General features: G+C 53.2%; 1 protein-coding gene across 1 annotated transcript in view; it reads right to left on the bottom strand.

Annotated features, from left to right (window-relative positions):
- Positions 1-24,679, bottom strand: part of PAPPA (pappalysin 1) — a gene marked incomplete at its 5' end in the record, with an annotated part of 219,587 nt that overhangs the window by 21,327 nt on the left and 173,581 nt on the right. Inside the window, 4 exons of the mRNA XM_079789610.1 lie at positions 2,896-3,005; positions 11,241-11,388; positions 19,359-19,530; positions 20,385-20,595. Coding sequence (XP_079645736.1) covers positions 2,896-3,005; positions 11,241-11,388; positions 19,359-19,530; positions 20,385-20,595 — 641 coding nt within the window. The remainder of the gene's footprint in view (positions 1-2,895; positions 3,006-11,240; positions 11,389-19,358; positions 19,531-20,384; positions 20,596-24,679) is intronic.

The following is a 24,679-nucleotide window of genomic DNA, read 5'->3' as shown; positions in this document are numbered from 1 at the left end:
GTGAGCACCTACTGTGAGGTAGGCACTGCAGGGCATATCATGGTAAATAACATGACCACGGGCCTGCCTTCACAAAGGTCACTGTTGTGGTAGCACATGATGTCAGTGGTGATACGGTCCTCGTCTAAGTAGTCCTCGTTCTCTCCTTATATGCCAGTGCTTAGAACTGAGCCCGTCATGTACTGAGCACCAGTGGTGGGCTGCAGCCGGCCTGCCTGGGCTCACAAGAGGCAACAGTGAGGTTTCTCTCTTCCTAACTTCGTGTGCAGTGACAGTAATGTGGAAAACTTGGTATTTGCCACGGTGAGAATATTTACACCACAGTAAGTGGCAAATGCTACAAATCAGAGTTCATTTTTGGAGGAGGGGCAGTTGCTAACCATTTACCAGTATAACCCTGGTAATTGGTCAATAAACATTTTGTCTTTATTATTACTGTACATTCAAGATAGGCTGCATGGGTAGCTCGAGTAAGCTGCAACATCAAACTGACATGGGTCCCCGTTCACTTCCTCTTAGGCATGAGGCTTCCTCTCTGAGACTCCATTTCCTCCACTGGAAAAACAGAGACTACTACATACCTGATAGGGGAGTGTGTGTGCACATGTGTGTGTGAGTTGGAGTTTGGGGTGAAAATAAGCGATGGAAAGTGCCTGACCCAATGTTTGACGCACAGTAGGTATCCATGAACTATCAGTTCTCGCCTCTTACTTTCTTACCCTGGGACGAAGGTGACAGGAGTTGGGGCAGACCCTTGCCCCAACCATCTACCTCACACTGGTCTTGGGAGGCAGACCCGCAGAAGGCAGAGCTGTGCAGGGCCTGCTCCGGCCTGGTGCCGCCTCGCCTGCACCAGCAGCTCTATTTCTGCAGCTCTCGCCACACAAGGGGCAAGTGTGCAGCGGAGGCCAGCTTTTCTGCCGTATTCCTGGAAATCATCAATCTCTGCCCTTCGCCCTCCTCCCTTTTTCTACCACATTTTTTTCCTCCTGGATAATGAGGCCTCCGGAGACCGGTGGAGGTCTGAACCTCGTTATGGCTCTCTTGGTAGGCCGGCATCAATAAAGGCCGGCCGACCAGGGAACCAGGTGGGGGCTGGGGCAGGCAGGCAGCGGGTGGGCAACTGAGGAGGGGGGCTTGCAGGCTTTCAAATCCCTGGATTTATTTCACAGTGAATTATAACTGAATTTTTTAGTGCCCGGGGCTCTCAGAGGGAGGGATGGGAATTCACCTGGGGTGGGGAGGGTGCAGAGCAAAGGCCTGAGTGGAAGCTGGGCCAAGGCACCATGGTCTGGGCCAGGCAAAGGAGCCCCACGGTCCTGGGTGTGAGTGTCCCCTGGGTCTGCACTGTGTGGGAGTGTGTCCCTGCCTGTGGGTGTGTGGGAGTCTGGGTAGGAGCGAGAGGGAGGCACGGAGGGAAGGAGCTGAGATCATGGTCCAAGCTCTGCTCCTGTGTGACCCTGGGTGAGGGATGGGGAAAGGCATGGCCAGTGGAGAAGAGGGCTGGAGGAGTGCGAGCTGAGGGAAACAGGGCTGCCTGGTGGGTGCGTGGGAGAGTCAGAGGCAAGAAGACAGAGACCAGGGAGACAGAGGGGGTGGACATGGAGGGAAAGTGGGCGGGGGAGGCAGAGGGAGGTGACAGTCCTGTCAGGAGAGGGAAGATAGACACAGGGAAAACAGAGGCAGGAAAGGGAGATAAAGTGGGAGATGGCACAGAGAGCAGCAGAAGAGGGAGAGGAGGGAAAGGGAGGGGAGGAGAATGCTGGGGGGCACGGGGCAGCAGAGAGGGGCTGGGCAGATCCAGTGCCAGGTCCGTAGACCCCGAGTGCTGAGTAAGCCCTCGCAATCCTGCCCTCCACTCATTTGAGAAACAGGACACCTGGTATCAGGTTCTGCTCAGCTATCTGGGGCACGATCTGCAGGTGGGCAGACCGGAGGCCTCCCAGCACCCGGGCAGGAGGCTGGGCCAGAGGCAGAGCAAAACCTCAGCTCTGCACCCAGGAGCCTCCGCCTCCCACTTTCTCCAGGGGAAGGGCAGTGCCCAGAGCCGGTTCCTGTGGCCTGGAATGCGTGCTGCCCTGGAGGACAAGAGTGGGCCCCCACATCAGCTTGGGGGCCCCTGACTGATCACATAAAGGGAAGTGGGAGTGGCCAGCCCCCAAATGAAATGGGCAATACCCTTGGCTGTCAGGAGGCGGGGCTTCCAAGGTCTGGCCAGGCAAGCCACCCTGGTGCCTTGAGTAGAGCAGGGCATGTGCCTCAGGCTTGGGTTCGAGCTGTCACTCCTGAGATCTCAGAGTCCACAGATTGAGAAGGCAGACAGTGCTGCCCACTCTGCACCACAAAACCATTCCAAGGTTTAAATGCAGTCTTGTGTGCCAATACTGGGCACAGGACCATAGTAAGTGCTTCACAAACTGTAGGTATTACTAGTTCCCCGTATCACATATTAATTCCTTTCCACCAAATGAGGAAAGCACAGGGAAGATGCCAGAAATGTAGGCTGTGGGAGGTAGAAGGCTTCCAAGAGCTCACACTGAGAAGCCCGAGAGCACCTCTCTCATGAGTGCGTGCGTGACCCGACTCTGTGCTCTCTACTCATGGGTGCGTGTCCAGGTTTCCTCTTCTGTAACTAGAAACATCAGTCCCCTAGGCTGTCATCAGGATTCAGTGGGACAGGAAAGCATAGGGCCTAAGCACAGGACCCGACAGAGGGCAAGTATTAAATATTTAAGGCCTGGAGGGTGACTGTGAGCCAGTCCCCACCGCACAGGGAGGTGTGGCAATGTGATGGTGTAACACAGGTAAAGCGACGAGTGCAGCACCCAGGCACGCAAGTGTTCGACAGGGCATTTTCCTCCCCTTAGGCCCAGGTAGGCAGCCCCGGTCACTTACCTGCACCCGCGTGGGGTTCAGCCAGTGAGGGATGTCACGGACGGTCACGTTCGTGGGCAGGATAATGGGCTCGCTGTTGTGGTCCAGGCAGGAGGTGGCACACTCGGACCCTGTGGGGAAACAAGAGTGTGAGCTGGCCACTCAGCCCCAGTCTCCTAACGCCCAGGGCTGCTCTCCCCAGTGTGGGCCCTGCCGCTCTCTGGTCCCCAGTGGACTGGGCTGCCCACCCTGAGGGCAGTGCGAGGGAGGGAGCTCCCCAGCAGGGCTGTCCCCGGTCTCCCTGACTGTTCTCTCGTCTCCAGTCCAGCTGGCACCCACTGCCATTTGCATCGGCCCCAAGCCCAGTTCGTTCTTGTACCTCCTTTGCTTGAAGACCTTTCCAAGGTTCCCCACATCCAGGGCAAGGTCCAACCCCCTTCTCCGGCCTTCATGGTCTCATCTCCCACTAACCACCTTCACACTTTGTTTAGTCCAACTGGCCTGTGCCTGGCTTTCCCTCTGAGCCCCACACGTCCTTGCCTCTGTCCTGCTCTCATTCTCTCCCCCTGAATCAGCCCACCACCTGCCTTCTCACAGTCAAATCCTACTGGCTTCAAGGCCCAGGTCACGTCCTCCAAAAAGCCCGCCCCATGTGTGCAGCGGAGGGAGCAGTGGTCAGCAGTGAGGAGTCTCGCTCCAGGGTTGGCCCTACCCCCTTGTGTCTCCCTTCCACAGTTACATAGATGCCCCAGGAGGACAGGGACAAGGTAGGTTCATCCCTGAGCCTAACCTGCTGCCCGACACACAGGGATTGCTAATAAGCACCAGCCGAGTGAGCAGTGATCACAGCCCCAGGCTTTTCCTTGGCACAGGACTTGCATTCATGCCTTCTACTCTTCTTCAACTGGCGCCTTACTAAGGACCCTTCAGACCCCCAGCTTGCTCAGAGAAGACCTCTGTGCTTTCCTGACGGGCCAAACCCCCTCACAGCACCCGCATTTGTCACTACCCCTTCGGTTGGCTTGGTGATTTTTAACATCTGTCAGTATCTCTCTACCCTGTGGGATTGTAAGCTCCACAAGGTCAGCACACTCTGTGCATGGCAGATGCAGGCAGGCACTCGATAAGGAATTATGACATGAATGAAAGAGACACTGAGGCAATGAGTGCATAGATGGAGAGGAAATGAGTAAGTGAATCAATGCATGACATAAGGAGTGAATGAGGAATAGGGGCTTAGGTATCTCATGAAGAAGGAAGTGAATGTGTGAGTGGGTGCGTGAATGAATAAACGACTGGATACATGGAAAGTAATACAAAGAACTGAAAAAAAATGAAGGCATGGATGACCAACGGGGACTGAAGCCTTCGGTCCAGGGATTTCTCCTTGAAGATAATTAGCTGTTTAGCTGTGGGATGGCAAGCTAATTCTAATTTGGCTCATTCATGCTCTGGACTGACCTCACACATTCTGACATCTCTTGAAAAATCAATCCTATCCCAGGATGTGTTCCCAGGCCTCCAAAAAGGTGCTTACTCATGTGGGCTAAGATTAGGGGGTGAGAATCTGACCAGGGCCCTAAGGAGGCCTTTCCCCACCTGAGCACCAAGACCACCCTGAACACCAGACCACCATGTGGTTCACAAGAGACAGACAACTCTTTAAAATATATAAATATATATAAATGTAAATATATATATATTTATATATGTAATTCTATATATGTGTGTGTGTGTGTGTGTGTGTGTGTGTGTGTGTATGTGTATATATATATATATATATATATATATATATATATATATATGTAATTCTATTAGCCATTCTAAAGGCTCCATTCCAAATGTGTGTGTGTGTATGTGTATACATAGAGGCTGGGGCAAAAGTAGGTTTAAAGTTGTTCCTATGGAAGATAATAAAATAATCTATATATATAAAAGGCTAATATGCAAAGTGTCCCCTCGGGAGTTCGACCTGGAGATCGGGAGTTCGATCACTCACTATGACGTGTTCTGGCCACCAGGGGGTTGTGTGGAATGAAGGAAGGCCCTGGCTGGCAGCTGGAAGGCCCCGAACGGCCCCGATTACCGGCCAGGCCCAGGGACCCTACCTGTGCACGATTTCATGCACCAGGCCTCTAGTTAATAGATAATAATACAAGAATAAACTCTGTGTTTTGAGTCCAGCATGGTTCAGTGGTTGAGTATCAACCTATAAACCAGGTGGTCACAGTTCGATTCCCGGTCAGGGCACATCCTGGGTTGTGGGCTTGATCCCTAGTAGGGGGCATGTAGGAGGCAGCCAAGCAACGATTCTTTCTCATCATTGATGTTTCTATCTCTCTCTCCCTCTCCCTTCCTCTATGAAATCAATAATAAATATATTAAAAAATAAAACCCTACTCTTGCCCCACCCTGTACACATGCATACACACATACATATGGACGTGTGCGCATACACACACACACTTCTCACGCATGCATAGTTTATCGCGTGTCCTTCCTGTTGCAGCTTGTCCTCCCTTCAGTGGAAGAGGCATGGGGGCTGAAGAGGAGGCAAGGGTGGGTGGCAGGTGCAGGACAGGTTAGAACTTCCTCACTTTAAGCACCAGATGGTGGAGCGACCTGCCTTGCGAGTGCCTTTCAGAGACTGCTCCTTCTGCACATCTAGCCCCTAAGAGAGGTGTCCTCACGCCCCTTTCACAGGTGGCCAGAGCTCAGGTTACAGCGCTGGTGGTCCAGTACCATGAATGAGAACCTGTCTCTCTGACTTCCAAACCCAGTGATGGAAATAATGGAGCCTCACGGAGGAAGAGGAAGGGAGGCAGTGGAAGGGGACAGAGGGGGGTGAAGGGCCAGAGGAGAAGAAAGCAATGGGGGGAATGCGAACAGTCAAAGATGAGTGATGAGAATAAAGGGGACTCTGGCTGAGCAGTGGGGGAAGCTCAAAGCTGGTGGTTGTCATGAGATCCATTCTGGAGTTTCTAGAGAGCAAGGGCAACGCCAGCTTCCAGGATAAAATGCTTCTCAGAAAAGAAGGGGCAGCCTCTGAGACACAGACCAAAGCTGTCTTATCCCAAGAGGGGAGGAAGGAAAAACTCTGGTCACCACAGGGTACAGTGGCCTCCCTGTCTTACTTCCTCCTCTCTGTGCTCCCTCCTCTGCATTCTCCTCCCTCACGCCTGGGGCCTGGGCAGCTCTGGAGACCAGGCTGCTGTGTTGTGATATATGAGCCCTAATTGGCATCATCACAGAGCAGTGATCTCACCAGGCCCCTGGGAGGTGGCAGCTTTGGTGGCAGTAGCCATGAGGGCTCCTCACTGCCACAGAGCCTCCCTGTCCTGCTGGGGGGCTGGCCCAAGCTACAGCTCTGGGCAGCCCCAGATGTCCCTTCCAGCCCCCAAGTCCCACACAGACCCCCGCCCCTGTTTACAAGGCTTTTGGTGAAGTCCCTCTCCTTGGAGAGGTGGGCTCTCCCCAGGGAGGGGCTCCACCTGGGAGGGATGATGTCTGATGTCTGAAGGGCCTTCGGAGGTGAGGAGGGAGAGGGAGCTGGTACCCAGGAGGTGAGGAGGGAGAGGGAGCTGGTCCCAGGAGGTGAGGAGGGAGAGGGAGCTGGTCCCAGGAGGTGAGGAGGGAGAGGGAGCTGGTCCCCAGGAGGTGAGGAGGGAGAGGGAGCTGATCCCAGGAGGTGAGGAGGGAGAGGGAGCTGGTCCCCAGGAGGTGAGGAGGGAGAGGGAGCTGGTCCCAGGAGGTGAGGAGGGAGAGAGGGAGCTGGTCCCAGGAGGTGAGGAGGGAGAGGGAGCTGGTCCCAGGAGGTGAGGAGGGAGAGGGAGCTGGTCCCAGGAGGTGAGGAGGGAGAGGGAGCTGGTCCCCAGGAGGTGAGGAGGGAGAGGGAGCTGGTCCCATGAGGTGAGGAGGGAGAGGGAGCTGGTCCCAGGAGGTGAGGAGGGGAGGGAGCTAGAGCCAAGAAGGTGAGGAGGGGAGGGAGCTAGAGCCCAGGAGGTGAGGAGGGGAGGGAGCTGGTCCCAGGAGGTGAGGAAGGAGAGGGAGCTCATCCCAGGAGGTGAGGAGGGAGAGGGAAATGGTCCCAGGAGTTGAGGAGGGAGAGGGAGCTGGTCCCAGGAGGTGAGGATGGAGAGGGAGCTGGTCCCAGGAGGTGAGGAGGGAGAGGGAGCTGGTCCCAGGAGGTGAGGAGGGAGAGGGAGCTGGTCCCCAGGAGGTGAGGAGGGAGAGGGAGCTGATCCCAGGAGGTGAGGAGGGAGAGGGAGCTGGTCCCCAGGAGGTGAGGAGGGAGAGGGAGCTGGTCCCAGGAGGTGAGGAGGGAGAGAGGGAGCTGGTCACAGGAGGTGAGGAGGGAGAGGGAGCTGGTCCCCAGGAGGTGAGGAGGGAGAGGGAGCTGGTCCCAGGAGGTGAGGAGGGAGAGGGAGCTGGTCCCAGGAGGTGAGGAGGGGAGGGAGCTAGAGCCAAGGAGGTGAGGAGGGGAGGGAGCTAGAGCCCAGGAGGTGAGGAGGGGAGGGAGCTGGTCCCAGGAGGTGAGGAGGGGAGGGAGCTGGTCCCAGGAGGTGAGGAAGGAGAGGGAGCTCATCCCAGGAGGTGAGGAGGAGAGGGAAATGGTCCCAGGAGGTGAGGAGGGAGAGGGAGCTGGTCCCCAGGAGGCGAGGAGGGAGAGGGAGCTGGTCCCCAGGAGGTGAGGAGGGAGAAGGAACTAGTCCCAGGAGGTGAGGAGGGAGAGGAAGCTGGTCCTCAGGAGGTGAGGAGGGAGAGGGAGATGGTCCTCAGGAGGTGAGGAGGGAGAGAGGGAGCTGGTCCCAGGAGGCGAGGAGGGAGAGGGAGCTGGTCCCAGGAGGTGAGGAGGGAGAGGGAAATGGTCCCAGGAGGTGAGGAGGGAGAGGGAGCTGGTCCCCAGGAGGTGAGGAGGGAGAGGGAGCTGGTCCCAGGAGGTGAGGAGGGAGAGGGAGCTGGTCCCCAGGAGGTGAGGAGGGAGAGGGAGCTGGTCCCAGGAGGTGAGGAGGGAGAGAGGGAGCTGGTCCCAGGAGGTGAGGAGGGAGAGGGAGCTGGTCCCAGGAGGTGAGGAGGGAGAGAGGGAGCTGGTCGCAGGAGGTGAGGAGGGAGAGGGAGCTGGTCCCAGGAGGTGAGGAGGGAGAGGGAGCTGGTCCCAGGATGTGAGGAGGGAGAGGGAGCTGGTCCCCAGGAGGTGAGGAGGGAGAGGAAGCTGGTCCTCAGGAGGTGAGGAGGGAGAGAGGGAGCTGGTCCCAGGAGGTGAGGAGGGAGAGGGAGCTGGTCCCAGGAGGTGAGGAGGGAGAGGGAGCTGGTCCCAGGAGGTGAGGAAGGAGAGGGAGCTCATCCCAGGAGGTGAGGAGGGAGAGGGAGCTGGTCCCAGGAGGTGAGGAGGGAGAGGGAACTAGTCCCAGGAGGTGAGGAGGGAGAGGAAGCTGGTCCTCAGGAGGTGAGGAGGGAGAGGGAGATGGTCCTCAGGAGGTGAGGAGGGAGAGAGGGAGCTGGTCCCAGGAGGCGAGGAGGGAGAGGGAGCTGGTCCCAGGAGGTGAGGAGGGAGAGGGAAATGGTCCCAGGAGGTGAGGAGGGAGAGGGAGCTGGTCCCCAGGAGGTGAGGAGGGAGAGGGAGCTGATCCCAGGAGGTGAGGAGGGAGAGGGAGCTGGTCCCCAGGAGGTGAGGAGGGAGAGGGAGCTGGTCCCAGGAGGTGAGGAGGGAGAGAGGGAGCTGGTCGCAGGAGGTGAGGAGGGAGAGGGAGCTGGTCCCAGGAGGTGAGGAGGGAGAGGGAGCTGGTCCCAGGAGGTGAGGAGGGAGAGGGAGCTGGTCCCAGGAGGTGAGGAGGGAGAGGGAGCTGGTCCCAGGAGGTGAGGAGGGAGAGAGGGAGCTGGTCGCAGGAGGTGAGGAGGGAGAGGGAGCTGGTCCCAGGAGGTGAGGAGGGAGAGGGAGCTGGTCCCAGCATGTGAGGAGGGAGAGGGAGCTGGTCCCCAGGAGGTGAGGAGGGAGAGGGAGCTGGTCCCATGAGGTGAGGAGGGAGAGGGAGCTGGTCCCAGGAGGTGAGGAGGGGAGGGAGCTAGAGCCAAGGAGGTGAGGAGGGGAGGGAGCTAGAGCCCAGGAGGTGAGGAGGGGAGGGAGCTGGTCCCAGGAGGTGAGGAAGGAGAGGGAGCTCATCCCAGGAGGTGAGGAGGGAGAGGGAAATGGTCCCAGGAGGTGAGGAGGGAGAGGGAGCTGGTCCCAGGAGGTGAGGAGGGAGAGGGAATTGGTCCCAGGAGGTGAGGAGGGGAGGGAGCTAGAGCCCAGGAGGTGAGGAGGGGAGGGAGCTGGGTGTCCAGGAGGAACCCAGCCCTCCCTCTTCCTTCTCCCGCAGTGTCCCCCGTTGCTTCTCCTGGCTATGCTCCCCTGTGTGCCCCCACCAACCTGGCTGACCCATTCATCAAGGGCATCTGTGTGGCAGTGGGAGCATGGGCTGCAGGGGAGGGAAGGAGATTAAGGTTCCAAGGTCAGACAGACTTCCTTCCCTTTCCGCTCTGATCATGAGGAAGCTCATGGGTGAAGGGATGCTGCTGCCACCTCCGCCCACTGCTAGACTGTGCTGAGGGCACGCAGAGCCAGGCCCTGCGGCTCACTTGTGAGTGGTTGTGATATGGGAATGCAGTATATACACAAGGTGGGCAGGAGATGTATCGGTGTGCATGGTGGTGTGAGCTCTGTTTGCCTTTTGTGCATCTTTCTGTGTGTTTGATATGTTTGGTGCCTAAGAGGTGTTTGTGCCCGTAATGTGTGTGTACTGATGTGTCACGTGTGAGCATGAGCTCCGTGTGCCTGTGTGGATGTGTTTGTGTGGGTGCTGTGCTCGTGTGGCATTTGGCTGATGTGTAAGTGCTGGGCATGAGTTTACTGAAGGATGTGTGTGTTTGGGTCTACATTTCGTTCGCAAACATGTGTGTTTGTGTTTATTTATGCATGTGTGAATATATTTGAATGTGCCAGTGGGTGTAGACATAAAGTCTGTTTTTATAGGGTTTTAAAAAAAATAAAGTAACTCAATCAGTGTTTTGCTTATTGCCAGTCGTATGACTGAATGTTCACTGCATATCCTAAGTTGGGGGTAGGGACGCCGTCACAGACATAGTGTCCAGAGCTGTGCACATCCATCAGCAGTGACAGGTGGAGCGCTGGCCTTGGGAAGGAGCAGCCAACAGACTCGCTGTTGCTCATCTTTTGCCCCACATTCTAGAATGTCCACATTGGCAAGCCCTAGGAAATTCCACCTGTCTGCATGCCTCCTGTCAAGGCCCTTTGGACCATGGCTCTGTAGGATCTTAAAGTGCCTTCTGAATCGTCACAGAGGGCAACCGTGCAGGAGCAGGGCTGAATATAGGAAGGAGCGCTGGTTTCTCCTCTAGGTTTAGGTGCAGACTTCTGGGCTCTGAGGCGGCTTCCATCTCCAGCAGGATGCTCAGGCCCTGCCCACCTCTGCTCTCAGGAAGTGGCCACTCATCTTGCTGGGTGCAGAACAGGCTGGGTCTGCGTGCTGGGGAGGGAGTGTGTGCACAGATAACCTTCTTCTCCAGACATGCCGGGTGATTGTCCCATAAATCACACTGGCCATGAGAAAGGACATTCAATTCCCTGGGCTTTTTATCACGGTCAATTAGGGAATCCGCCCAAAAGGTCAGCATCACTGTCCTCGGCTGAGCTCAGGCTCCGTGCACACCCGCTCCCCAGAAAGCCTCAGGACGGTGATTAATGTGTCTGTCCAGACTCCTGGTTTCCACCAGGCCGATGCCTGGCATCGAAGCCCAGGTTGTCTCCCTCGCTGCGAGCACTTTGCAAACTGGCCTATCACCACGCAAATGGTATTTTGAAGCTGCTATTTGTTTATCCTCATTTCGGAGGCAACCAAGACGCCATGGAAAGAACTCGGGCTTTGGAGCAGGCTCTGTTCTCCCTTTAAGTCTCCATTTGCTCAGTTGTTGAAGGTTACTGAGAGGACAGGACATACGCCTCTAAGTGCTGACCCATGTAGATGCTCATGAGTGATTACTTATGCAAATGTTAAGATTCATAATAAAGGCAGCCACATCGAACCATATTGCTTTCTCATCTCCCTCCCCCTGCCACATGGTTCCTCTGTCTGGAATATCATTTCGTGCCCAACAAGTTCTTTCAGAGCCCTGTGTAGGTGAGTCTGCTATACACACTCCCCCCCGCCCCCCCCCGCCCCCCACCCAACTCTCTCCAGGAGGAAGGAGCCTGGTCGCATCCGTCTTCCTTTCCCCAGGGCCTCCCACAGGGCCCCACAGGGCAGAGGCGCCCAGCCTGGGCTCTCAGAAGCTCTTGTCCCTCCCACGCTGCCCTCATGCACCCGTCCTACCTATGGCGTAGCCTTCAGGACACTGCAGTTTGAGGTTGCTGTTGAGCTGGTTCGGGGCCGAGCACTGGCCTTGCATCTCCTGGCAGAGGTGGAAGGAGCCGCTCCAGGTTCCATCTTTCCGGCAGTGGATGACGTTGCTCCCCCGGCCCTGAGAACCACGGAAACACAGTCAGACTGAGAGACACCACCCTCACCCGAAGCTTCTCAAGTAAAAAAGGAAACTGGAGCCATTTGTTAACATGGTGGAACCGATCACATTGGTAATACCTCAGTTGGTCATATCTCCATTCTACAGACGGAGAAACTGAGGGAGGGCTCAGTGTGGGCCCTTTCTGCAAATCCCTTTCCATGTTTGAACTGGCCAAAGCTTCTCAGAGAGCCTAACTCCCAGGCTTCCTAAGTCCTGACTCAGTGTCCCTACAGAGATTTCAATCGGAGAGATTTGTTTTGTTGGTTGTTTTTATTAACTGAGAGAAGGCAGGGGCCCCAATGCACCCCAGCCCGTACGGTGAGTGAGAGCACGGGCCCGGGACTGTTCATGAGGAGGCAGGGACACACCAGAGCTTGCTTCCTCTCAGCCAGCGAGAGAGCACCCCATGCCAGGCCTCTGCCATCTGCTCACAGCACAGCCTGGGCCCTGCTGGGAAGCTTTTTCTTGCCCGCCCCTCCCTCCCTCCCTCCCTCCCTCCCTCCCTCCCTCCCTCCCTCCCTCCCTCCCTCCCTTCCTCATCATCATCCCATTCCTTTCATTCCAGCAATGATGGTACCAAAAACCTGGCATGTGCCCTCCTTAGAGTCTTTAAAATAAACAATACTCGGTTCCTCAATCTTCTGCACCACAGAGGCGGACGCAGCTTGCAGACCCAGGCCTTCCTGAAAACCCCTTTCCGTGTCTAAGGTTCTAATGGGAGTCCAGCCCTGTCGAAATCTCAGAACTGCCTCTGAATTCAAGGACCATTTCTTAGTGCCCATTCTGTGCCCAGCTCTGTGGGGTCCGAAAGTAAAGCGAGCCAGTATCTGGTCCCACTGAGGCAGGGAAGAAAAGACAGTTGTGTGAGCAGCCAGCCATGTCAGTGTGACTGTGCTCGGGGACAGTCACCGGTTGTGCAAGGGTAATCAGAGAAGGCTTCATAGAGGAGGTGATATATAGAAATAGGGGAAGGCTGAGCTGGTAAGGCCAATAAGGTGTGGGGCCTTAAATGTCAGCTTACGTTTGGACTCTACCTCTTGGAAATGGAGAACCGTGGGTGCTTTCTGCCCCGGGGTCCATCTGCCTGAGAACAAGCTGTGTATCCTCTCCCTCTTTCAAGGTCACGAGGAGATAAAATACATGAGGTAGAGGCGCTGACTGTGCCCACCAGGGCACCAAGCTGTGGAATGGCCCATGTCCATTCCCAGAGTGCCCCAGCCTTAACTCTGCCTCATTCTCCTGCTCCTTGCTCCCTGCAGCACCATCACCAACCTTGAACTTTAGTTTAAATTGCCTCCATTACTGTAAGCTGGATCACATGGCCATGCTCTGTGCTCACTGCCCCTCCTATCTGCTGTTTCCTATCTCCTCCTGTCCATAATAATCATCTGGCATAAGCCATTATCCTAATGCCTCCTGATTCTGCAGAGCACACTGTCTTAAGATCTCTGACATGCATCACCCCAATGTCTATCATCAGTTCCCACCTAGATGATGAGCTCCCCAAGGTCTAGGAAGATGCCCTATTCACCTGTGTAGCCACAGGGCCTTCTGCAAACTTGAATAGGTCCTGGCCATTCCGTTCACTCATTCATCATTCAATGGGCATTTCTTCTATTCACTTAAGAACTGTTTGCTTAACAAAAGGTGGGGTGAATAGGTAGAGTTATGGAATGAACTTGGCTATTAAATGAAGATAAATGAACACATGGATGAGGAAATCAATGAGTAGGTGAGTGAATGAAGAAATGAGGAGATGAATGAATGCGTGCATGCCAAGGAAACAAATAAACTCTGTGGAAGGGCTAATGCAGGCTAAAGCTCCCATCTGGGAAAACAGCTGCAAGGAGACAAGATTCAGAAGAGAAAGGGGGGCCCTCTCTGGGCCTCTCCTGGGCCAGCACGAGGCGGGGCCAATGTCATTGGGAATCTCCGTGTCCGTGGGTGAAGGGTGGCCCATCCCCAGCATGTAGCCACGGGCCGACTTGCATAGTCCACCCTGAGATGTTCTGTGTGAGCTCAGGGGAAGTTTAAGAGGCTTCCTGTGGCTTCAGAGAACCCCAACCCTCCCTCACAGAGCCCCAGGCTCCAGGCCCCATGATTCTGCTGGGCCCCCATGGGAGTAGGAAATTGACCCCAATTTCCTGGAGCCTTGGCCCAAGGCTATGATGCACTTGGCCTCCAGCCCCTGCAGGGCTGCAGACCTCAGCACTACATGGGCCAGAGCTGGCTGGGGAGCTCAGTTTGCAACAGAGAATGTATCAGAACTCGCTGGAATCTGTTCGGGGAATTTCAAACCGGGAAGGCTCCACCATAAAAGGTGGGAGCATGAAGGCACCGGTCTTGCTGCCTCCAGTCTCTCTCTCCTGCCCAGCTCATCTGGCACTCTGTGTTGTTGACTAAATCTGCTTTAGGAAGACTCCTTCTGCTAAGATGCCTCGCCTTCCACACCAGGCATGCTCCCAGGCTGGCAGTCCGGGGCTTCCACGGCGGAACCCACACAACAGGTCCAGCCCCACCTCTTGCTATGTGCATGTCCTTCCTTCTTGTCTCCTGGTCACCTGGCCTCTCCAGCACACTTCTCTTGCTTCCCACCACCACACCTTTGATGCGCCCTCTGCACAGCAGACTCTCTGGAGCCTCTCTGGATGTTCAAACCCTCCTCTAGGACTAGATCTCAGGGCACTCAGGGCTTGCCTACCACCTGGTGAAGATCCTCGAGTAGGTCCTTGATGTGAGTTGGACCACAGAAGACCTGACTGAGCATCCAATCTGGGAAGACCAGAGACCACTGGAGTACCTGGCTCTGAATGCACCATTTTGCACACTAAGGTGAAATCCTTCTCAAGAGGGTTGAGTGTCCCTCAGCAAGACTGCTTCTCTGAGCCTGTGTATATATCTGCAAGAAAAAGCATGTTGCATCCTGGCCAGTGTGGTTCAGTGATTACAGGATCAGCCCACAGACCGGTCCTAGGTTTGATTCCTGGTCAAGGGCACGTACCTGGGTTGCAGGCCCACAGAGAGGGAGAGATAGAAGCATCAATGATGAGAGAGAATCAGATGGAGTCCGCAACCCGGGCATATGCCCCTGACCAGGAATCGAACTGTGACCTCCTGGTTCATAGGTCGACACAACCACTGAGCCATGCCAGCTGGGCAGCCTAAGTGAAGCTTTTAGAGCTTGGCACACACATCAGGCTTTCTAAGAGTTAGCTAAGACTCTTAACCACTCTGCTATACTGTATCTAAGGGTACTTCAGAATCAACCAACCATCACCCATGTTTTAGAAATGCCAGCAGCAAGAATGGAGAGGCGACATACCCAGTCCTATAGGTGCCAATGCTGGGGCCAGGTCTCTTGACTGTAAGCCTCTGTGAATTTACCAGCATGGAGGGGAGGGAGAAGGGAGGGGAGGGAGATGGAGAATTAAACTTCTTCTATTTAGGAGAAATACAAATAAAATAATGGCAGAGAGAAATGTGGCTGCATCAGGGCAAGGTGGAACCAGGAAGTGCAGTGCAGGATTGAAACAGTTAAGCTCTGGAGGCAGCCTGGCCTGCCCACCGGAAGCCCAGTTCTATCACATCCAGGCTGTATAAAATCGGGCAAAGCACTTGACCTCACTGAACCCCAGATCCCTGGTCTGTGAAATGGGACAGCAATGCCAGATGCCATGGGGCTTAAATTCAGCTGTCTCTGTAAAGTATTAGCCCAGCAACCGGCATGGAGCAGATGCTCAATAAATTGCAGCTGCTGTTGATTACTGGTCTCTGTTCCCAGTCACATGCATTCACTTCATGCAAGCTAGGTGCAGCGTGGGCAGGAAAACGTGGCTTGTGTGATGACTTGGTTAGGAGATCTGAGACTTTAAGACCCGATTTAGCCCGTGACCTGCTGGGTGATTTGGCTAAGTCCCTTCTGCTCTCTGGGCTCCAGTGGTACCATTGATAGAATAAGTGGATGGAGTGGGAGAAACTCTGATCCTGCCCACTGCTCACATCACATGGGTGATGTTTCTGACTTCCTCTAGGAAGCCCCGGTGCGTGGGCAAGCACTGGACGACCCTGAGACTGGATGTGGCCCCTGCCTGCGGAGGCACTGTACCCGAGAGCTACTCTGTGTCCACAGCAGAACCCGTCAAGGCAGCTGCATGCCCCTGTTGGCAGAAAGGCTTCTACAGCCACCCTCTGCGATCCACGGGAGGAACCGAGGGCATGTGGATCCCACTCCCATGCTCCCTCTCTTGCCCCTGCTGAGTTGCTGAAACCCACCATTTAGTAATAACTTTGTACACAAAGTCCCTTCAGGCTTTTCCTCTCTTGCTCCAGCCTCTAGGTACCTCCCACAGACCCCGTCCCCACCCTGAGATGGCCCACCCCCCTAATCACCTACAAATAAGAACTGAGCCTGAATCGTCACCTCGGACAGCTCAGAAGCACCTGCGCTGGATTAGTGCTGAGATAATCAGCACTTCTTGCCAGTCCCCTGGGGACGAACGCATGGACCCTGCCTTTGCTACTAGCCTGCCCTGGCAACCTCTGGGCCGAGCATCGGTCAACACCACTGCCTCTTGCAACTGTGGGCAAGCACCGAGCCTCCTGAACCTTCCTTCCTCATCTGGCCAATGGGCATACTGTGTCTTTTTAAAAGGTTTAGAGTTGTCAAAATAAGAGGAATTCTGCAACACTGGTTCGGCATCCGGGGAACACTTAACAATGAGAAAGCTGTTATTAGGAAGGTTCTTTGTCTTGGTTTACAAAGATTCATTCTAGAACAAACTGTCCAATAGGGTAGCCACTACACAAGTGTGGGCTGTTTACATTTAAATGTGAGCTGTGTAAAATTATATACGGCATCATATTTCGTTGCTCAGTCACATTTCAGTGCCCCACAGCCACATGTGGCTAGTGGCCACCACAGTGCCCAGCCCAGCTATGAGCGTTCACCATCGCACAGTGTGACCAGGCAGCGCTGGTCTAGAGGATCCACATAGTCTACTGATTTACTGAGACAAAGGTCAGGTATCCTTGTGGTTTCACTGATCCTCCCCCCCCACACACACATCCTGGCCTCATGCATGCTGGACGCCCCGTCTCTGACTTTCTGGGGTAACTTTGCAGCCATTGCCTTGGTGTTTAGCTCCTGTAAGAGCCCACTTGGAGCATCGGGAATTATCCTCACTAGACGTGGCCTCACAGGTGGTCTGGTTCACTTGTACCTTTCCCAGGGCTGCTGTGTAGGGGGCACAGATGTGCTGCACCATTCCAGGGGGTACTCAGACATACGCTGCTTTCACGACCTCAGTTCATCCTCACAAAGAAACTACGAGGTAGGTGGTATTCTTATCACCACCCCACCCCCGTGTTGTGTATGAGGAAACTGAAGCTTAAAGAGTTAAATAACTTGCCCAAGTCTCCCCGCTAGTAAAGTGGTGGAGCCAGGATCCAAACTCAGACACCAGGTCTACCATCATCCTGGCTCCCAATGAACCAATCAAGTGGAGGGTTTACTTGTTAATTTGCTCTTGTGACAGTGGGAGAGCGAACATGCATCTCCCCTACGACAGCCCCTGTCCTCTCCGCCAGGGTCTGAACTTGTTTGGAAGGCCAAGAATTCCTGCTCGTACAAGCTATTGGGTTTAAGATGCTCTGGGCCGTACGTTTCTGAGTGTTTACAGGCAGCAAGAGGGGATCTGAGGTGAATACTAGATTTGGCTCCCAGTCCCCGGGTCTGAGGGTAGAGGAAATTCATTTGCAGTACAAACTAGAAACGTCAATTGTGTTAGGAGCCCATTTGGCAGGCGCTCCCTCATTCTTTGAGCCGACAAGCCATACCCTGCTCCTTTGCGTCTAGCCTCTCTGCCTGTTGCCAAACTGAACTGCTTGAGTCGTCTGATACATTTACATTTCTCTCTCCTTTAAATGCAAACTGGCCATGAAAGGTACTTGGCAAGCCCCAGGCAGACTGGGTTTCAGTTTGATAACATGACCGCGGCCAGAATATTATTTGGCTCAGTAGTCGGGGTAACGGTTAGCAACAGTTTTATGTAAGGGAGTGAGAGGGAAGTTGATCGGCCTGCGTGAGGCCGTGGTAATCTCTGGCCTTAGCTTGTGCCAGCCCCGGCTTCTGCTTCCCTGGAAGTCAAGGATGGGAATGACTCGGGCACACACACATCCCTCAGTGAACACTACCAAGGATTTTCAGGGAGTGCCTATTGAGCATCAGTCATCCACAGTTGAGGGGACCTGGGTTCTGATTATGATTCCACTGACCCCCGCTGTGTCACCTTGGGTGGTTGAGAGATTTCTCTGAGTCTTAGTTTTCTGAACTGGAAAATGAGGTGATTGGCCTGGATGTTCCCAGCAGCTCTCTGTCCTGCCCTGTCATTTCCCAAGCCCCTAATAGGTGCCTGGCACTGTCCCAAGTGCTGAAAACATTTCCCAGCGGGGGTGGAGGTGGGGCGGGGAGGTAAGGAGGGGGCATAACATGGATTTCAGTGCAGTGTGTCCAATGCTGTGAAGGAGGACCCTGAGAAGGGCACTGAGCCCAGCACATCAAGGCAGGGTCCCTAGATTTGGCTCCCAGTTCCCGGGTCTGAGGGTAGAGGAAATTCATTTGCAGTACAAACTAGAAACGTCAATTGTATTAGGGGTCCTGAGCTAAATCGTCAAAGGTGGTTAGTGAGGCAGCTGGAAAGGATGATAGATAGCAGAGGGGAGTTCATTCTTTCTGGTGATAGAGAAAAGGTCTTGAATGTCACCCTGAGGAGTTGGGGTTTAATCCTGAGGGAAATGGGAGTTGCTGGTTCACAGCCTTTAAGCAGGGAAGCCGTCATGATCAGATTTATGCTCCCAACAAACCACTCTGGCTGAAATGTGGACAGCACAGTGGCGAGAGGCCAGAGCATAGGCGCAGGGAGGTAACCAGGGAGCTTCCTGGTGGCCCAGGAAAGAGGTGATGGTGGCCTACATTAGGATGAGGACTTAGGATGTCTTGGAGGGAGAATGGGCTGGGCTTGGTAATGGCTTGGCAGAGGGGAGGGTGGTGGTTTGGCAGTGCCTGGTGTTTGGTGGCCAACAATAAGACTTGTGAGGACTGGCTGGAGGTGGAACCTGCACTGGGCCCAGGTGGCAGGACACTGGCCTCACTTGGATGAATACCCTTGCATGCCTGGGAGACACGGGGCTTGGGGTTCGCCCTAACAGGTTGGGTCTGTGAAGGTGGAGTTCCTTATAGACTTTGGTCTTCTTTGGAGCTAGCTTGGCCTCTCATTTCTTTCCCATTCTTGACTCCCTACCTGCCTGCCTGGAGGGTGTAGGGGAGGTATGTGTAAGGATTAAGGACAATTAATTCACAGAACTCCAGCAGAGGCCGGCAGACTATTGGGCTACCTCTCGGTTAAAAGTGGACTAAGATAAAATTCAATCCCTGCCATCTCCTTCTCTTCTTTTTTCGGTAGTTTTCTCAAAACTGTATCTTTAGTCTAAATATGGTTCCCTTTCTCTTTATGCTTGAAGAGTCTTCTGACTTTAAATACTTCAGAGATCGATGTCACGATGATGGTGGCAGACAGTTGGCCAAACAGCCTTGGTCACTCCTATTAGAGTCACTTAACTTTGATCAAATTCATATGCTGGGATTTCATATATGATTTCCTTCATCAGGTTTCCAATACTAAAGTATTTTCAGAGCTAAGGATCTCAGAACAAATACAATATGGCGTTGCAGGGAAGAGAACAAGGCTCAGAGAGGTTACAAAGAGCATTAGAATCCAACTGCTTAACCTTTGCACTGGTGACACTGCTACTGCACAAACCTGGCATCTGGAGAGTCCCCTGGAGGGAGTGGTTCTTGAACTACAGGCTGGTCTTGGGTAAGCAGACAGGAGGCAGACCTGAGTATTGATTTCAAGGTCAAGGAGTCTTACCTGGGCAGCATCACTGTCTTCACACTTGATCCTACACTCGCTGTTGAACTGGAAGCCATCTGTGCACTGGTAGAGCCCATGGAACTTTGGCGGAGGTGGGTCACATGTCACAGGAACACAGGCTCCCTCCTGCCAGCTGCCGTCTTGGGTGCACTGAGTCTTGAAGGCGCGTCTTCAGGGAAGAGATAAAAGAAGAAGCATCTCAAGGAACAAATCGCTAGAGCCATGCTCTACCCAAACTCCCAGGTGTCTCTGAGGCCAGCTGCGTTTCCACTCCTGGTTCCCTACCTGTCCTACGGGTTGAGAGGGGGCATGTATAGGGATTAAGGAAAATTCATCTGTAGAACTCCTTTAATAGGGACGAGCAGGAGTTTCAGATTTTGTCATATTTACATATGAATTGCAATAAAATCCAAGCCCTGGCTGGGTGGCTTAATTGCTTGGCAATTGTCCCTTGCACCAAAAGGTCATGGGTTCAATTCCCAGTCAGGGCACATGTGTAGGTTGTGGGTTTGATCCCCATTGGGGCACATATGGGAGGTAACTGATCAATGTTTCTCAAATCAATGAGAAAAGCATATCCTCTGGTGAGAATTAAAAAAATTAAAATTAAAATTAGTTTCAAAAAAAGGAAAAAGAAAATCCAAGCCTTACTCGTCCCCATCTTCTCCCTTCCCGAGCGCTCTGATTGGTGCTGACACTGATGACATTAACACCCACCGTTTATTGAACAATTACTATGTGCCAGGCACGTTGCAAGCACTTTATATACACATCCTCGTTTATTCTTCACACCACCCTACAGGGAACTCTTATTATAGCCTTCATCTTCTTGTTGAAAAATAGAGGCCCAGAGAAGGGAAGTCACTTGCATGAGGTCACACAGCCAGTAGGCAGATATTCACAGCGTCCTTCAAGATTCCCGTTATACAGAACAGGTTTTGCCTCCAGCAAAGAAAGGAACCCTTGCTTCTAATCAGACAGCCAGACCCAGCTCTGCTGCTCCCCAGAACCTGCCCCACTTACTTCTTTGACTTCCGAGAGGCGCCGGGCACGTGGTATCCAGGCTTGCACTTGTACTTGCAGAAAGAGCCCACCTTGTGCTTGTTCTCTCGGCACCTGGCGGTCTGCAGGTCTGCATTGGGCACCGACGGTGGAGCCAGACACATGAGCTCGCACAGGGCCTCCGGGAAGGACCACAGCCCATCCTCCATACAGGTCAGGAGGCTGTTGTTGCCTGGAAATGACAGACAGGCAGGGTTAGCCGACGGCGGTCTGACAGTCAAGCTCATTCATGGGCTGCCTGGACTTATGCCAACCTGACGAACCAGAGGGTCTTCCACGTGTAATGCCAGACCCTTACACTTACACCCAGGAACCTCGGGAGATGGAGAGAGCCGCTCAGAAGAAGGAGCCCGGCTTGGGGGGTGACTTATCAATGTCCACCGTGAATTAAGATTCAAGGCTCCTGGACCTTTTTATTGCACAGGAAAGAGACCTCCCTCCTTGCTTTGCCAGGTGGACCTCTGAGCCCAGGGTTGGAAGGCCTTGCCTCCTAATAACTGGCAGAGTAAGCTCCTGCCGAGTCTACTGAGGGCTCTGACCCAGTGTGCCGCATGACCTCCAGCTGCGGCTCCGCACCGGGCCCTGCACCCTCTGTTCATCCCGCTCCCCTCGTGCCTGGAAGTGTCAGCATCGTGGTATCTGAAGGTCTCACTCTCTCCATCCCCAGTGTTCCTGACGTCCTGCCAAGCAGCCGGGAGAACAGCACGCCCCCCGCAGCCCGTGCCAGCTCTGACCGACGTGCTGACGGCCATCCGGAAGCTGGCCGGACGGGGGACTTTGTAAATAAAAGTGAAACCCAGGGAGTCCAGTATCTCCCTGCGAGGTCGTATATTATCAGCACAGCCTGCCCCAAGCCTCCCCAGGACAATTAGAGATGGACCCAGAACTTGGGTTTCTCAATCACACTTTCCTTTTCCGGGGTATTACTGAACAGTGTTGACAGCAGGGCTGGGAGCACGGAGGCTCTGGGATTTGGAGGTCGGAAGGTCTGATCTGAAGCGGGGGGGGGGGGGGGGGGGGGAGGGCGGGAAGTGATAGGGGCTGAGCTGATGGTTACTACGTGCTGACTGCTCGCTGATGCGTAATCTCCTATGTTCTCATAGCACTGCTCCTAGTCTGACACTTCCTATTTGGAAACAGAGACTCTGGGAGGGAAGTGACCTGACTAAGTTCTCACAGTTAGTGAAACCGATGTTCAAAACCAATGTTGTGTCACTATAAGACAGTTATTGGAAGCTGGTCCTATATGCTCAGCAGAGCCCTTATTAGCTATTCTGAGAGGCAAACCCCAATATCCCATCTACAGAAAGAAAACAATTGCTCTTGCCTTTCCTGGTGATGAGAAGATACAATGAAACTACATTTATGAAAAGTGTCCAGAAAATGGTGTCAAGCTCCTTATTCCCTCCCTCCCTCCCTCCCTCCCTCCCTCCCTCCCTCCCTCCCTCCCTCCCTCCCTCCCTCCCTCCCTCCCTCCCTCCCTGTCTCCTTCCCTCTCTTCCCTTCTAACCCTTTGCCTGCATTAGTAGGTCTGAAAGGACTCTGTGAATTGCACAGAAGCTTTCATTTATTCAACAAGCATCTACATAGTGCTCACTATATGCCAGCTACCAACAGAGCAGTGGACAAAACTTAAAAAAGAAGCCTCAAACCCTGCCCTCTGGGAGCTTATATTCTCCTTAGATGGAGGAACACTAAGTCATACCAGGAAGTAACTTTTCTGGTGTGCTGAAAGGCAGTGGGCACTATGGAGAGAAAGAAAGCAGGGAGAAGGAGGAAGAGAGAGTCCTGTGCAATTGTATGTAAGCTCCTCTGCTCCCCTCCTTCCTGTCATTGTCAGTGTGAATCATCTGGTGAGTACAGATAATTTAGTATCTATAAATCCCAGAGGACCCCACGTTGATAAAATGTGATGCTACAAAAACAAACCACAGCTATTTCTATATCAACTAAAAGGCATGAGGGGTGTGGAAGGAGGAGTCATTGGGCTTCCTGCATTGCCTCTGTGCTTGGGGCAGTGGTGTGAGGTGCCAATGCATAGCAAAAGCTTGGGAGGAAGAGGCATTATCAAAGATCTGCGGAGAGCACCCTCTCTGTATTGCCCAAGAAGGATAAAATATCTGTGAAGAAAGTGTTGAGACTCTTAAGAGTATCCCACATCTGCTATGCAAATCAAAATTGTGAAAGGGATGATGCGGTTCCTTTGTGGCCAAGATAGCACAAAACTTTGCAAAATGTTAATCAAGAAGAGAAAAAATGCAAACCAGGAATGTAAATTCTGGGACAGGGTAAACAGGCGTTAATCCTGCACCGCAGTCAGAGGAAGAAGCACACTAAGGCAGGACCCGGTGATTCAGGACCATGGACATGCCCCCACCCACATCAAACACAACCCAGGAGGGGCAAGACACGGAGCTGTGCGCATGGGTGTTTCCATGCGCAGCTGTGGCCTCTCCTGTGCATGTGGCTTTTTAAAAAATATATTTTTTTATTGATTTTTTACAGGGAGGAAGGGAGAGGGATAGATAGTCAGAAACATCAATGAGAGAGAAACATTGATCAGCTGCCTCATACATGCCCTTGACAGGAATCGAACCTAGGACCTTTCAGTCCACAGGCTGACACTCTATCCACTGAGCCAAACCGGCTAGGGCATGTGTGGCTTTGAAAAAAGTAGGGTAAGACACAGGCTGCACATTCCCTGCCTGAATTCCTGGGCCCTGACCTCTCTACTCTGAAGGGTGTTTACTGTCCCTGAAACCCTACCACCTATGCAGAGGCCCTTTCTCATGGGCATGGATGGGTGTTCTGCCCGCTCGCAGGGCAAGCTCACAGTCCTATGGTGTCAACGACCCTGTAAGTAGCACTCAACCAGGGATGGAGGTGGTGGATTCACTGGCTGGTTTCCAGAGCTACAGAGAGCAGTCTACCCTTGCTCCTCAATAGGATGAGCTCTGGCTGCGCACAGCAGTAAGTGGCTTCAGAAGAGACCCCTGATGCTTCCCTCACTTCCATCCATCCTCCCTTTATCCTTCCCCTGTCTGAGATCCCTCAGGCAACACTAGCTGAAGGACACTGCATGAAGGACACTGGGTGAAGCCTGGCGTTCCCTGTGGAGGGAAGAGTGCTGATGTCAGAGATTGGCTTCCAAACAGTTGTGTGACCCTGACCTTCCTTTGTTCATCATTTAAAGTCAAGAGGGTATAAATTTGCTTGGCCTATCTACAAATCTGCCTGAGGAAATTTCAATCTCTAATGAGTATTAAAGTCATTATAAACATAGTGTCAAAAGCGATGTGTTTTTATTATTTTATTAAAAAGAATATGCAGAAGACCAAATCTCTTTGTAAGTGCCTTTGAGATTAAAAGTAACCTAGAGCAAAATCAAGGAGGGAGGGGCTGGGAGATCCAAGGTCGGGTTCATTGTACCATACATGGTGTTGATATTTCCCGCATCCTAAGGGCAGGGAAAACACCCTCTTCATTCCTTTATTTCTGGAACATAGCTAGTGCCAAGCACACAGTAGGTCTTCAATCTCCATTTGTTTAGTGCATGATTATGAATCTACCTGTGACCTTGAACTAGTCAACTAACCTCTTTGGCTCTCTTTGAATTCTTACCCAGCTCTAACATTTTAGGATGTGAAAGGCCATATACTGGCCACTGTATTGTTTGAGAAAACAAAACTGCAGCTAGTGAGGACAAATAAACATGCAGGCGGCTGTGTTAGCCAAAGGCCGGTGCTGGTGGCATTGGGAAGAGATTGTTTTATTTTTCTTGGTAAGAAACAAAAGTCACAGTAGAAGCAGCGGAAGAAGGACAAAGACAGTCGTGGTGTGGACCCATGACACCCTCGACTCTGCTCTCTTCAAAATACTAGAGCCGTGGTCGGCAAACTGCGTCTCACGAGCCACATGTGGTTCTTTGGCCCCTTGAGTTTTTAGCAAAGGCCAGCTTAGGAGTACCCTAATTAAGTTAATAACAATGTACCTACCTATATAGTTTAAGTTTAAAAAATTTGGCTCTCAAAAGAAATTTCAGTCGTTGTACTGTTGATATTTGGCTCTGTTGACTAGTGAGTTTGCCGACCACTGTACTAGGGTGATAAAAGGAAACATTCTCTTAGGAAGTGTAGAAAAGTTACTCTTAAGAGGTGACCTGGATTGTAGGAATGTGCCAGATGAGAACCATGGGATAAAGCCGAACCCTCCAGAGCCTGAGTATCTACTTCAGAAAAAGATGGAAGGGTCTTTGC

Source organism: Cnephaeus nilssonii (genome assembly GCF_951640355.1).
Source record: "Cnephaeus nilssonii genome assembly, chromosome: 14".
Taxonomy (NCBI): domain Eukaryota; kingdom Metazoa; phylum Chordata; class Mammalia; order Chiroptera; family Vespertilionidae; genus Cnephaeus; species Cnephaeus nilssonii.
This window is presented reverse-complemented; position numbering and strand designations above follow the sequence as displayed.